The 15604-nt window shown below is 32.6% G+C and overlaps 1 protein-coding gene across 2 annotated transcripts; it reads left to right on the top strand.

Moving 5' to 3' along the window:
• Positions 1-4755: 4755 nt before the first annotated feature.
• On the top strand, positions 4756-8127 carry LOC132606879 (S-adenosylmethionine synthase 3-like). Of its 2 annotated transcripts, none has more exons than XM_060320547.1 (2): positions 4756-4908; positions 6599-8127. In XM_060320547.1, exon 2 carries the CDS (start codon positions 6606-6608, stop codon positions 7776-7778), a length of 1173 nt encoding a protein of 390 aa, XP_060176530.1. In that variant the 5' UTR covers positions 4756-4908; positions 6599-6605; the 3' UTR covers positions 7779-8127. The 2 variants fall into 2 exon arrangements, with proteins under 2 accessions (XP_060176530.1, XP_060176531.1); XM_060320548.1 differs by having other exon boundaries at positions 4789-4908; positions 6604-8127.
• The last annotated feature ends 7477 nt before the right edge of the window (positions 8128-15604 follow it).

Below are 15604 nucleotides of genomic sequence, written 5' to 3'. Positions count from 1 at the left end.
AAGGGGAAATTTTTTATTTTACCTTTAGCAAATTTCTTTTTATTTTACCTTAAACTTAAATGGGCTACACTTTTCTTTCTAATTATTTGAATTTGTATTGGACTTGGAATGAGCCAAAATTTTGAAGAATATATATATATATATATATATATATATATATATTTTAAATATGTATGTATCTATCTGTTCGGTTCGGTTTTGGTTCAGGTTTTTTTGGTTTAACACCAAACCAAACCAAATGTCATCGGTTTTTTAAAATTTAAAACCAAATCAAGTCAAACCAAGCCGGTTTTCGGTTTATTAAGTCAGTTTGACTTGATTTACCTGTTCGGATCGGTTTTTCTATCTCATTTGAACACCCTACTAGGGAATTTTGGCCCATTAGACCAAAAAGACTAATTAGTGTCAGGTTGAGCATTAGAACCATATTTACTTTTGAAATTGGCGTATAATTGGACTCATTTCAGCCCACATTAGCAATGTTATTGGACCTCGAATCCGCAATCGGATCGTTCAAAGCGGCCCTTTTTTCCTATTCGAATTAGCTTGTTACCTTAAAAAAATGTACTTTACCATTTATGACAAATAAGTAAATACAATCTCCTAAGTTTTATTACCTTTTCATTCTGAGTTTCCCATCTCTCTTTTTAGAGAAGTTTGTGATGCATAAAACAAATACTAATAATAGTTAATACATGTTACTCAGTATAATATGACAGTTTTTAATAACATGGTACAACCTTTATCCTTTTAAGCATCTCTTGTTTAAAAATCATCAAGATAAGAGAGGTGACTCTTCCTAATCATTAATTTTCGTCTTTCATATACAACAAGGAAGCAATGAATTCCACAATAATTCTTTATTCTTTACATTACTGAAAAAAAATTAATAGATAAAGAATAATTTCATCAATAAGTACCACTTAATTCTCTTTCTTATTTAGACTCCACCTATTTCTTTCCTTCTGTTTTCTACTTTTATTTTTTGTTTTGTTTCCTAAATCATTATTTATGTGGTTGGCAACTTGAGTCCGGAACCAAAATACCCAAAAAAACCACTTTCAAGTTGAGTTGGCCTTTGGTTCCGGACTCTTGGCAACTTTCCCATACATGTCAAAGCGAACTAGCAAAGTGACATCTACCAAACTCTTTAAAGAAAAACTACCAAACCCCTTTCAAGTTGAGTTGGCAATAAGAAAATTCTATGACATTTCACCAAACACGTACAGCTCTTGCGGCACAAGGTACAAGCTTCCCGAGCAAAAAAATATCACATATTCTCACCAACTTCAACCAATAATCACTCTCTCCATTTTTATTTATTGGTCTTTGACTCCAATTCAGTTTAAAATGATTATTTAACACACAAAATCTGGGACCCGCGGTAGAGTTGGTGAGTTATAAGCTAGTGGGTCCCACTACGATGGTTGGCCATTTGGTGTCGTGCTGGAAACTAAAAATTAGGTAACACTTCTTTTCTTTGAGATGGTATATAAAAATTAGTTATTCACTTATGTATAGGGAAAATAATAAATAATTTAATAAAATTGTTAACAGATCTGAAGATATACAAATTAAATCTTTTTTACTGTTAAAAATCACACCAAACATTTTTCAAAAAACTTCAAAAAACACCTTGATACGATCTGTCTTGTGGAAGACATGGATTCAAACAACAAATACGCGGAAATAAAGATAGCTAAGAAATCAAGGGATGAGAAGTGAAAAATTTGGGATGAGAATAAGAGGGATAAAAGCAAGACCCAATTAGTAAAGGAATTATAGGCAAACTTAGGTATATGAAACTTAAACCCTCCTAATCGATTCCTAACGAACCTATACTATTTGATAATCAACCAAGAGTAATTCAAATGAATCCACAAATGAACAACTCTATCGAAAATCAATGAAAAAGGGTTTCATAGCCAACAATGGAATCCACCATGATTAACTATCACTAATCACTAGATTAGCACTACATTAAACTACCAAACAAACTATCACTCAATTTTGAGTATTCATCTTAATTCAACATAATCTAAGTGTAAATAAGGATCATCCTCCTACTTATACTTCTAGGAAATAAGAAGAAACCTAACTATTACATTATTGCCCTTAATGAGGCAAGGGCATTGTTTGGCTAGTTGGATGTTGACTTGAAACTTGAAAAGAATCCGTCTTGCACATATAACCATCATTCAATCCTTAAAGCTTACAATTGTGACCATTAGCATATATGCCCCTTCTTTTGAACGTCTAGCCATATTTGCATTTCTACCCCTTTGCACTTCTAGCCACTTTTGAGTTATAGGCCTCCTTTCTAGTAGCTTCTTCTCCAAGCCTCGCCCAAGCTACCTTCCACACATCGTAAGCCATCTTGTGTGGCTTGTAGGAGCCACCAAAGGCCTTCCATGCCATCCTTGTCATCCACGCCGCTTGTAGAGTTTGAAGTTCCATGACTTGGCCTCGAGTGGATGTCTTAAAGTGAAGTGTCCCAAGTAGGATCATATCACACCTTTTTCAAACTTATCAACTTTTGGGAAACTTTGAATACTCCCCTCTTTTTTTACCTGTCCAAATTGTTTGCACTCTTTTAAGAAAAAAAATTAATTAAGTAAATATTTTATTAAATTATCCTTATTAATACTCCCTCCGTTTTAATTTATGTGAACCTTTTCGGAGTATAAGGGTCAAACTTTATAACTTTGACCTTAAATTTTGACATAGATTTTTCAAGTTTGTAAAAATAAAATTTATATATTTAGAAACTAAATTAAAAGTACTATAAGTCATGATAATTTATAATGAAAATAATTTATAAAAATATAAAAAAAACATGGTCAAAGAACCACCTCGTAGACTCTCCGAATACTAAAATCATCACATAAATTGAAACAGAGGGAGTATTAATTAAATTAAAATTTGATTAATGATAAGCTAAACTTTTTCTTTTTAAATTCTATCATGATTTGTTAGTATGCAAAAGTAAAAAAGTAAAAAAAAAATCTAAAATACTTACGCGTTTACACAAATCCCATGAAGACATAGCATATATTGAACATATATAACTATAAATGAACTATTCCATCTGTCCCTATTTAAGTGTGTTACTTTCTTTTTTAGTCTGTTTCAAAAGGAGTAAAATTTTCAATTACCAACATTCTATCTCGCAAGTTTAAGACCAGAATTTTAAAGGACTACACATCTATAATTTAAGATCACAAGATTTAAAAGTCTCCTTTTATTTCTTAAATCTGTGCCCAGTCAAATAAAGACACTTAAATTTGGTCAGAGGAAAGTATAATATTAATACATTCTCCATCTGTCTCAAAATATTTGTTGCATTTTTCATTTATACGCTCATTAAGAAAGCATTTATAAAGATAACATTATGACTATTTTACCCTCTTAACATATTTCATCATGTTTATTCTCTCCTCAATAGATATTTACTCCATAATGATGAAACCTCTTGAATGTTGGTATGTGAACTCACAAAATCAACCCATTGATGTAATTAATACAAGAGTCAATCCCACTTTACCCCCTAATGGGAATAATAACCCCCTTATGTAATATTTTTTGATGAGATTTGTTTTTTATTTGGATTAGATTTTTCTTTTTTCTTTCTAAAATTAAATTACAAAAATATATATAACTCTTACTATTGGCCCATTCACCCATTCCATTGAATGTAATGTGCTTATTTTTAGGATATAACAACTACTTGAAATAATTTGTTAATAAATTTCAAGTTATGTGATATTTGTTTTATCAATAATTTTTCATACTATAAGGTAATAACAAATGTTGTATCAATAATTTTTATTCCCTATTTTTTAATTGGTTGGGTATAATTGGTGTTTAAGGTTTTAGAGTTTTTGAAAAAAGATTGTATGAGCTAAATTTTGAAAAATTGTTGGTTTTCTCTTCAAGAGTTAAGCTATTTAGGACATCTTTCAAACCATTCAATACTTCTATTTAGGGACATATATAAATCTCATTTAATGTGTGCGTTTTATGCCAAATTATAAATTTTGGTAAAATTCTGTTCTCTGTCTCAATTGATATGAAAACTTTGACTAGATACAGAGTTTTAAAAATAATTAAAATTTGGTCTAAAATAAATTACAAAATATATGTATGACTATAAATCATCTTATTAATAGTGACATGAAAATTTTAAACTTAAATTATTCCCTCTGGTTCAAAATAAGTGTTCGCTTAGCCTAAATTTAGCACACGCTTTAAGAAAATACTAACTCCTAGCTTGAAATTTATTAACAAATAATTCTCAAGTAGTGTAATTTCATAAAAGATGAGTACATTATTTTCAACGGAATAGGTGAATGGAACAATAATAAGTTATATATTTTTGTAATTTAATTCTAGAAAGAAAACAAATTTAATCGGAAAATATTATATAAGGGGGTTATCGTTCTCATTCAATATGTGGAGGAGGTATCGTTTCCCAACCCTTAAATGTTAGGGGAGTACAATGCAAAAAAGCTGTAATTAATTTTATCTTGAGTAAATAAAACGATAAATATTTTGAGATAAATATTTTTAGTAAGGATGACAAATATTTTGAGACGGAGGGAGTATATTTTTAGTTTACAGTATTAATTTGTTTAATCATTCATTGAATTAATTGGTGTAAGTGTAATCATCCGATGCATGAAAATATTTATCATCTATTTCTATAAAGATCTCTTCTATATATTACTCTATAATGATTATATATATACTGGATATAAAAGGAAACAGATGAGTTGTACCTAATAAAGAAAGAAGAAAGCGAGTGGCTAACTACTAATACTATAAATACACTCACACAAATCAATCCCACCACTCACCACAATCTATTCTTCTTTCTCTTCTCAGATCCACGAGTGTTTTCCCTTCAAGGTATGAACTCAAATTTACCTATGAATTTAGTAAAATTCTATTTACTGTCAAACCTCTGTTTTTTTTTTGTTTTTTTATTTACTCAATTAAAATTGAGATCGGGAGTTTTGTATCTGCATTTATTCGATTTCAACAGTTCTGTCAATAAAATTTTTTCTTTTTAATATTTAAAACTTGAATGCAATAAGTTTAAGGTGACGACATTATTGTTATAATTGAGAATACCTTTTTGTTTTATGCATGCGTACGTACCGACAAAAGTTTGTTATGATTAGATCTCTTATTTTTACCGTTATGTTTTACTATCATGTACAGTTGTAAATAGATCTCATTTATCTCGTTGATTCTGTTAGCAAAGTTGTAAAATTGTCCATGAATTTGGTAGTTTTACGTGCTAACATCAGCGTAATTTCACATTATTCTAATTTTGTCTATCAGGAGTATTCAATCTTATTGTTAAGATATGCGGAGTTAGTATTTTGAGTTTATGTGTTCTTGATTCTAGAAAACGTGACTTATTGGATTCTTGATAAATTATTTATACCTATTAAGTGGATTTTCAAACGCAAATACATGATTTGAGTCAAAACTACTGAGTTCTGCATAACCCGGCTGAAGTTGTAGCTGAGCCCCTGATTGTTAAGATAGGAGGTACAGCATGTTTGGATTGGCTTATTTTAGGACAAAATATCTTATAAGCACTTTTATAGTGATTGAGTAAGACAAAATAGTTTTTTTAAGCCCTTATATTTAAGCCAAAAGTCATAGGTTATAAGCCCATCCAAACAGGCTCTTACATTATGAACACTGGTACAGAATTTGGTTAGCGCGAGTGCTAACAATGAAATACATGATATCATGCGTTTAAATGTAATGCCTTTGTATTTGGTTTGGACAGTTGGGATTAGAAATGGTTTTGGTTTGCAATTGTAGATGCATATGTGTTTGGTTTTAGTGGTGGCTGTGATTATGATTTATGGGTTTAAAGTTGATTTTGGAATGAATAAGTTTTTCCATTGATTTTAGGTTTTCGGAACCTAAATAATATGATTTCACCTTATTCGTTATCCAAACACGAATTTGTTCTAGTTCTTTAAAATGAAGATTTGTTCAAACCAAATGACATTTGATGATTGATGGATCTTGACTTGTCTCGGATCTCCTTTGATCGCAGTTTTCATGTATAGCAAAAAGAAACTGATGCAGATTTTTCAGTAATGCAGTGTAAAATGAAGTAACTCTGTGGGAATATGTGGTGTTTGAAGTTCTTATAATCAAATTTTGCGGGCTGAAATGAGTGTTAACCATTTAAAGGAACCCCGGTAGACTTCCCCCTGTTATTTCCAACATTAATTGCCAATAGTTGTCAGTCCAGCATTGACTTATTGTTGCGAACTGTGACAAATACCTCTTCGTTTGATGAAACAAGATACCTTGTGTCTCTAAATAATGATAAAGCATTGAACAGCCCACTGTAATTTTCTAAATTAAAAATAATCAACTATATTTATCCCTGTGTTATTTTTCATGGTATTCTGCCACAAAGTGCAGAAGTCTTTTTTCTCTGTCAGCATGATTGAAACTGCTTTCTATTGTCTCATCATCATCGGGGATCGATCGACTTTTGCCGCAATGTCTTGTTAATTGAATATTTTAGGATTTCAGTTTTAACACATTCTCTCTGATTCAGGGCAGAAATGGAAACTTTCTTGTTCACCTCAGAATCAGTCAATGAAGGCCACCCCGACAAGCTCTGTGACCAAGTCTCAGATGCCATTCTTGATGCTTGCCTTGCACAAGATCCAGAGAGCAAGGTTGCATGTGAAACCTGCACAAAGACAAACATGGTCATGGTATTTGGGGAGATCACAACCAAGGCCAATGTAGACTATGAGAAGATAGTACGTGATACTTGCAGAGGCATTGGCTTCACCTCACCTGATGTCGGTCTTGATTGTGACAACTGCAAGGTCCTTGTCAACATTGAGCAACAGAGCCCTGACATTGCTCAAGGAGTTCATGGTCATCTTACAAAGAAACCAGAGGAAATTGGAGCTGGTGACCAAGGCCACATGTTTGGCTATGCCACCGATGAAACTCCTGAGCTCATGCCCCTTACTCATGTTTTGGCCACCAAGCTTGGTGCCAAGCTTACTGAAGTGAGGAAGAACAAAACTTGCGCATGGCTCAGACCTGATGGGAAGACTCAAGTAACCGTGGAATACAAGAACGAGAATGGTGCCATGATCCCAATTAGAGTTCACACTGTTCTCATTTCAACTCAACACGATGAAACTGTCACAAATGAAAAGATTGCCCAGGACTTGAAAGAGCATGTTATCAAACCCGTCATCCCAGCTAAGTACCTTGATGACAACACTATTTTCCACCTAAATCCATCAGGTCGCTTTGTCATCGGTGGTCCACATGGAGATGCTGGACTCACTGGCAGGAAAATCATCATCGACACCTATGGAGGATGGGGTGCTCATGGTGGAGGTGCTTTCTCAGGAAAGGATCCTACTAAGGTGGACAGGAGTGGTGCTTATATTGTTAGACAGGCAGCTAAGAGTGTGGTTGCCTCAGGACTTGCTCGCCGCTGTATTGTGCAGGTTTCTTATGCAATTGGAGTGGCAGAACCACTTTCTGTGTTTGTTGACACTTACAAGACGGGCACTATTCCGGATAAGGATATTTTGGCCTTGATCAAGGAGAACTTTGACTTCAGGCCCGGGATGATCGCGATCAATCTGGACTTGACAAGAGGAGGCAACTTTAGGTACCAAAAGACTGCTGCTTATGGTCACTTTGGCCGAGATGACGCGGACTTCACCTGGGAGACTGTCAAGATCCTCAAGCCTAAAGCTTGAGCAACTTCAGTCCTTTTAATTTTTCAGCCGATGAAATTTCTTATGTTCATTATTCTTGTGGAGAAAAAGCAATAAACAGAGCTTTGTAGCATACATTCAATTTCCAATATCTACTTTCATGGCTCCATCGAGCAGTGGGAGAAGGGGACTTCAAGCATTCTGAATAGTTGATCCTTTTGATATTTTTAGTATCAGTGATTTTGAGTGTGTATTGTTCCAGCCAAGTACTTGAATTTTATAACATCATTTCCTGCAAGCTAATATGAACAAGCTCTTCTGTTTGATATTAAATATCTGTATTCATTTATAAAATGAAAATTTCAGTCAGTTATCTTTTGATTTTGACATATATGTGTAATAAGTTTATTTTAGTCGACTATGACTTTGTCTAGTTGCACCTGGAAATATTCTTTCTTACAACCCGAAATAGTTTTGATAACAGGAATTAATAAAGGATTAAATAAAAATAATTTCAGCAGGACACAACGGTTATTATATTGGTGCGTGTATAGATGGGCTCTAAATTAATAATTTGTACTAGTGTAAAGAAAACCGACAAATCGCACCAAACTGATAATTTAAATTAAACCAGGGCAAAAACTCGATTAGTAGTTTGGTTTGACTTGATTTGGTATTGGAACAAACCCGGCCATATTTGGTTTGACTTGATTTTAACTAAAAAAAGTCAAATTGAATCAAACCAACCCGACATTACATGTATACAAATTTTTAATATATTTTACACATAAAAGATTTACTAATAATGTAATTTATAGATACTTCTTAAGTTTTTTCATAGATTTTGTCTTTTAACATAGGGAAAAATACGTATATATACATATTAAGGAGAAATATTTACGAAACATGACGATAGTTTTCTATTTACAAAACATAACATTACAGACCCTATATAGAACATTTTTTTTTAAGAAAAATATTTTTTTCGCTCAAAAATTTATGTATGAAATGTGTATATCTTGCTCAAGGCTTAAAAGTTCACTCAAAATTTAGTGTATGAAAACGATATGAAAAATGTATGAAATGCGTATATCTCGTTCAGCGCTTAAAAAAACTGCTCAAAATTGTGTGTCTGAAACGGTATGAAATTTGTATCTCGCTCAAGACTTAAAATTTCGCTCACATTTTCGTGTATAAAGTTCATGTTAGATTTCTGTAAAATTAATACAACTACAACAGCATTGTATACAACTTTGATATAACATTCAAGACTTAAAATAATCGCTCAAATTTTTGTGTATGAAATGGTATATCTTGCTCAGGGCTTAAAACGTTTGCTCAAATTTTATGTATAAAAAATGTATGAAAGGTGTATATCTTGATCAAGGCTTAAACATTACGCTCAAAATTTTATGTGTGAGAATGGTATGAAATGTGTATATCTCGCTCAAGACTTAGAATTTCATTCATATATTTCGTATATAAAGTTCGTATTAGGTTTCTAGAAAATTAATACAACAACAACAACATTGTAACAACTTTCATACAATATTCAAGGCTTAAAGTTTTCGCTCACAATTTTGTGTATGAAAATTATATTAAAAATTTCGCTCGCAAATACACATTTCATACATTTTTCATACAGCTTTCATACACAAAAATTTGAGGTAATTTTTTAAGCCTTTGAGAAAAAAAATTAAAATTAAAAAAAAAATATATAAACTATTTTTTTTTAAAGTTTAAAATTTCATTTTTTTAAAACAATTTTTTTTAAAAAAATATTATTTTCTGAAAAAATAAATGAAAAACATATGAAAATCCATCATGTTTCGTAAAATATCGTTATGTTTTATAAATAAGGAAAACTATCTATAAGTTTTGTAATAAATAGTCTTAAGTAGGTACCCTATGTCATTTTCCCTTTAACACATATTATTTCAACTTGGATTTAGATTTTGAATGTTACAATAAGTTTTATAGCCCATAGATGTTAGTAACTCAAATATGTCCAAACCAAAATCAAATCAATACTAATGCTTATAACAAAAGTAATTCAATCCTAACACTAAGAATGACAATAATGTTAGATATCTATTCTTTAGTTTTATATTGTTAATTTAGATAACAAAAGTGCATAACTTAATTCTTTTTCTTTGTCACGTAATTATTTTATTAGCCGTACTTATTTTAGCATGATTAGTATTTTTAGATGATGAACATTTTAATTATGCCTTATTAATTAGCAATGTTTATTTTATGTTATTTCATTATCTTTTTGGTTGAATATTTTATTACAATGTCATCACTCATTTCATATTTTTGTGTATTTTCTGAAGAAACACTTTAATTGTATAGTTGTATTTTACTAGGACTAAAAAAATATTTGAAGTAAAAGTTATAGTATTTTGTAGGAAAATTTTTCTGGAATTTTTTTTTGGAAAAACACGAAAAAATCTGAAGTCGAAAAACCTGACTTTTATTGGGTTAGTTTGATTTATCTATTTAAAAACCAGACAAAATTGGTTTGGTTTGATATTTGAGAAACCTGAACCAACTCGGTCATTGTACACCCCTAATCTGTACATATTCAATAATTTTTTTTAATACAAATGAAGAGTTTAAACCAAAGTTATTAGGTTATTTGGCGACAAGGCTTTCTATTAACTTCACAGACTTGAGTCGATTATACCACTAGTGGTTTTTACCCCTTCACTAGTAGCGATCAAATTCTTACCTTTGGTTTTACTAACTCAACAAAGAAGCTACAACCTTTGACACAACTTGCACTTTTTTAAAGAGATAAATTCAGAGACACCCTCAGGTTTGACTTCGTAACACTAATTTTTTATGTGATTTACGATATTACGCTTATCGGAGAAGAGGTCTCTAAAATTATCTCCTTTTTATATTACTCTTTCTTTTTCTTTTTTGATACACTCATTATACAAAAAAACAGTGCTTTGTAAGAGCGGAAGAACTAAGAGTTCTTGCGGTGTAAGTTGTGTATTGATCTTGGCAAATCTTAACATCAGAATTTGACTGAAGAAGGGCAACTTCATATTCGACCTTTGTTGAATCTTCTTGGCTTGCTCCTAGTTCTATGGATACTAGAAATTAATATTTAGTAAGCTTATCAGATGAGGATCAACCCTCCTCCTTGATAAAAAACAAAACAAAAGTTGTATATTGATTTTCTGTGAAGTTTATGGGCCCTTGATCCATATTTGTTATAGACCATTACGCATAATTATTAGTGAAACTTTCATAAATAGCTACCTTTTAATAGTTTCTAACAAGATATAACTATAAAATTGTTAATTACGAAGGGTAGCTATTTTTTATGTTAAAATGCGTGTATTTCATTTTTTTGAAATACACGGAAATATAAAATCGGGTTGAGTAAAAATAGACTATATTTTTGGAACATATTCTTTTTTGTCTTTTTAAATGGTAAGTCAAATTAAATCAACCATATTTCACGGATAACAGCTGATGTTCAATAACAGCTCATTTCTTTCTCTCCCCCTATTACTCCATTCCAAACATAAATACGCTGAAATATATTGAAATACACATAATCAATGGCAAAAATAATACACTGAAATACACTAAAATATACTGAAATTAGATAAAACACAGTGAAATGCACATAATCAATGGCAAAAATAATTAAATATAAACAGAAATACACTGAAATATATTGAAATACACATAATCAATGGCAAAAATAATACACTGAAATATACTGAAAATTAGATATACTGTTTATTAATACATAGAAATACACTGAAATATACTGAAACATTTTATCAAGCACTTGGTGGGCATGAAGCTCCACAACTCTCATCAATGGTGTTTCTACACCAACAACCTATTCTCTTGTTCCTAGATGATGCCACAATATCATTTTGCTATAATCAATACTATTCTTTATCACTCATAAGATAAACAACACCACATGATTAGCAAACATAAGAAGAATTTTCCTCTTCTTTCGGCCCATCCATGGAGATTTAGCAGACGAATTGTTATGGCTGAGCTTCGGCCATTGGCTGGAGGTCCTCCACTGCTTTCCTTGTTGCCACTTCCTCCACTAACAACAACAATCACGACAACCACCGTGACAGAGATCGTGGGGAAGCAAAAATGAATTGGATTCTGAAAAGGGAGAGAAAAACAGTGAATATTGAAGGTGGAAAGAGAAACGTATGAGAGATGAAAGAGAAATAGGAGTGGAAAAGGGAAGAAACCGTATGAAGTTGGAGAGAGGCCGTAAAATACGCTTGGTTGAAGGAAATAACTGTGTGTATATTGTTGTAGCTATGATATGTAAATAAAAAAACTCATTTAGCTACTAATAGTTAATTAATTAAATAGTAGTTATCATCCATAAATAAGTTTTAGAGGTAACTAGTTATGCTAGGTAAAAATTCCTATTCGTTAACTGAGTGATCCGGTGGTATAAAATTTCGGACGATTTCGCACGAATTCCCTTATTTTGGGGTGGTCTTTAATTTTTGGCCCTTAAATTTGAAATCTTTAACTTTTGTCCTTCGCTAAAAATCCCTTGGTTTCGGGTTCGAACCCCCGTTCAGTTAAAATAAAAAATAAAAAATTACAAGGTAGAGTTTAGATTCGCAAGACAGAATTTTGCCTTCAAAACTCTTCCTGCAGGTAGAGTTTTGCATGCAAAATTCTTCCTACAGGTAGAGTTTTGCAAATTCTGCCTGTGGGCAGAGTTTTGCATGCAAAGTTCTGCCTGCGAATCCAAACCTCAGCCTTGTGAAATTCCTTTTTTATTTTTATTTTTTTATACTGAGCTGGGGTTCGAACCCAGAACCATAGGGTATTAGGCGAAGGGCAAAAATTAAAGACCATGAATTTGAGGGGTAAAAATTAAAGACCAGTGTTTTTGAAGGGCAATCCGCACAAAAAAATGTGAAATTTCTTATAATATGAGATAATAATAGTTAATCTCATTGGAATAAACCTCATTTCCAATGCCTAGTTATGTTGTTCAAAGATTTTTCTTCTTACTTCCAGTTTGGAATGTACATGTTACGATCTAAATAACCGTGAGCGGCACACACACTAAAACTCCTCGTGGGCGAACCATCCCCATACCCAATTATCAGACCATTTAAACAATTATAAATCAATAATCAAAATTAAATCATAAGTCTGCCTAGTCATGCCATCAATAAATAAAAATGCTGAAATCTAACTATTACAACTCCAAAATTCGAAAGTCATTATACAAGGACTCTAAAACATAACTGTCTATAAACATAAACAATGCCTGGAATGAAAATAGACATCAACAAAGAGAGATCTTCAGGCGGCATGGCATGGATAGAAGCTCACCCTCAGATCTAATCAGGAACTGGCCTCAAGCTAAATATGAGGTCTAAACGAAGTCTCCGGCACACAATCTGCACTCAAATAAAAGGTGCAGCAAGGTAGTATCAGTACAAACACTATGTACCAGTAGATATCATAGGCGGACTAAAATTAGTATCATGCATACGTTCATAAAATTAACAAGATAGGCAGGTAGGCACAACAACACATAACCAAATAATGTCATAAAAAAAAAAAACAGCCAACACAGGGATAAGATAAATCCAACCATCAATCAATCACCGAATTGATATAAGTTCAGTCATTAGCCAACAACAGAAATAATATGAGTCCTATGATATGCAATGCAATAATGAAGTATCTCAATCGTGTACACACATGCTAAATGGTATTGTTTCTCCAAATAGTCATGACCTGCAGGGGACCCATGGAGTCCATGTACCACTCGCTCCAGAACTGACCTCGGATCACTAGCCCGTAACTAGGTCACATCCTAACCCCTTGTCAAATGTGCCTTTTTCATATATATATATATATATATATATATATATATATATATATATATATATATATCTATTCGGTTTTTCATCACAATGTGTTTCTCGACTTATTTCCAGTTCATCAGTAAATATGGAATAGGATCAGTCAACAATATCAAAGTCAAGAACACAAGGCACCATGCCACAAATCAATCAAGACTCAACAAATCAAGTCATCAATCAATATGAATATGAAATCATCTCAATCACAAGAAGAGTATATATTAACTCCTTCCTTCTCATATCACAATAATTCCACCTCATGTTCAGTGTATAAAGTAATAGCGACCAGCCCACATAATCAATCAATCAGTATCAACCTAGAAATTTCCAACCACACTTCATTTCTGAAGACCTATACATGCTTTCTTCCATCAATTCTATTACATATACATTCAACTAATCAAAGTCTAAATCAAGTAGACCATAACCTACCTCAAAGACGAACTGGAACAATGCAATCACTCCGCAATAGCTTTCCCCTTTCGCAAAGCTTTAGAACGTTCAAAGTCTAGCAATCATAATGCCAAATGAGTAATGGATCATCTACTCAAACAAACAACAATTGGGGAAGAGAACCCAACTACTTCTACCCTTTTCAAATGGGTGAACTATCACTAAGTGTGAATTCATCATGAAATCAACCCCACCCATCATACTATTCCAATTCATGGGTTTTCTAATCAATTCATCCCCTTTCAAACAATTTTTAGGCTAAAGTTTCCATCTTTATTGGAACCTTAAGTCTCAATCAATAATTTCCACCATTAATAATCGATTTCTCACCCTAGGAAGTGATGTCTATACTCCTAGATGAGTAAGTAACAATAAAATCAATAACCCATCAATTATACAAAGGGTTTGCAATTTTCAGGGTTCTAACATTTTATTCCACCATTAAAGGACCCTTAAATCATGTAGGAACTTAAGAATGACAATGGAATGAACAATAACAGGGTTGGAACTTACCTTCAATGGAGGACCTACCAAGACTTTAAGGAATTCACCTCTTATTATCTAGGCAACAGTTTTTGGTGTAAAGTGAGGAATGACTCGAAATTCCACAATATAAAAGTCAGTTCTGCCTCCCGTTGACCGCTATAGCAGTTGATGTTCCGCTACAGTGGGAATTGACCCGCTATAGCGGACCTCATTAAATACCGCTTTTCCTGCGGCGGCGAGCCTTGCCCCGCTATGGCGAACTCGCTACAGCGGTAATGCCGCTGCTGCAGCTGTCCAAATCGACCAATGAGCTCTGTTTTTTCACCAATTTGTCACCCAAAATCCCAACACCAATCCGAGGTCCTTCAGACGCAGACCAAACATGCACATATACGTAAAAACACGCTACAGACTCACCCGTGACCTCGAAATTCCCAACGGAGGTCTAATTTACCAAGTCACCTCCTAAATGAACATACAACAAGTTTCAAACAATGCGCAACAACAAACAAATCAAGTTTTAGTTTTTAGACTTCTAACTCTTTGAGTTCTCATTAAGCTCATTTCTATTCTCGGGTAGGTACTGTTGACACCCAATTTTGTCCCTCCTTTATTTAATTTTATTCACTCGGGCGTCTAATGGACGAGCCAAATACTTTATTTTCACTACTATTATTTTCGCTACTTTTATTTTTAACATTACGAGTATTACTTTACCACAAATTTTTAATGATTCGTCATCATTTCATTTTTTTCGGGTTTGGACTCGTTAAATTAATTACAAGACAACACTTTGCAAAATATTTATTTTTACGTTATTAATTATTTATCATCTTTACCAGTTATTAAATTAGAAGCCCAAGAATAATTAAATAGCGGAGGAATGGTCAACAATTTTCAGCCAATTAATGGCTTAAAATACAAATACAATATTATTTTCTACCCAAACAAACAACCCACATTTTAATACCCAACCCACATTTATATCAGCCCATATTTAAATTAATAGACCGGCCCAAACGAATT

This window comes from Lycium barbarum, chromosome 8, assembly GCF_019175385.1.
Source record: "Lycium barbarum isolate Lr01 chromosome 8, ASM1917538v2, whole genome shotgun sequence".
Taxonomy (NCBI): Eukaryota; Viridiplantae; Streptophyta; class Magnoliopsida; order Solanales; family Solanaceae; genus Lycium; species Lycium barbarum.
The sequence above is the reverse complement of the archived record's forward strand: the minus strand, read 5'-3'. Positions and strand labels throughout refer to the sequence as shown.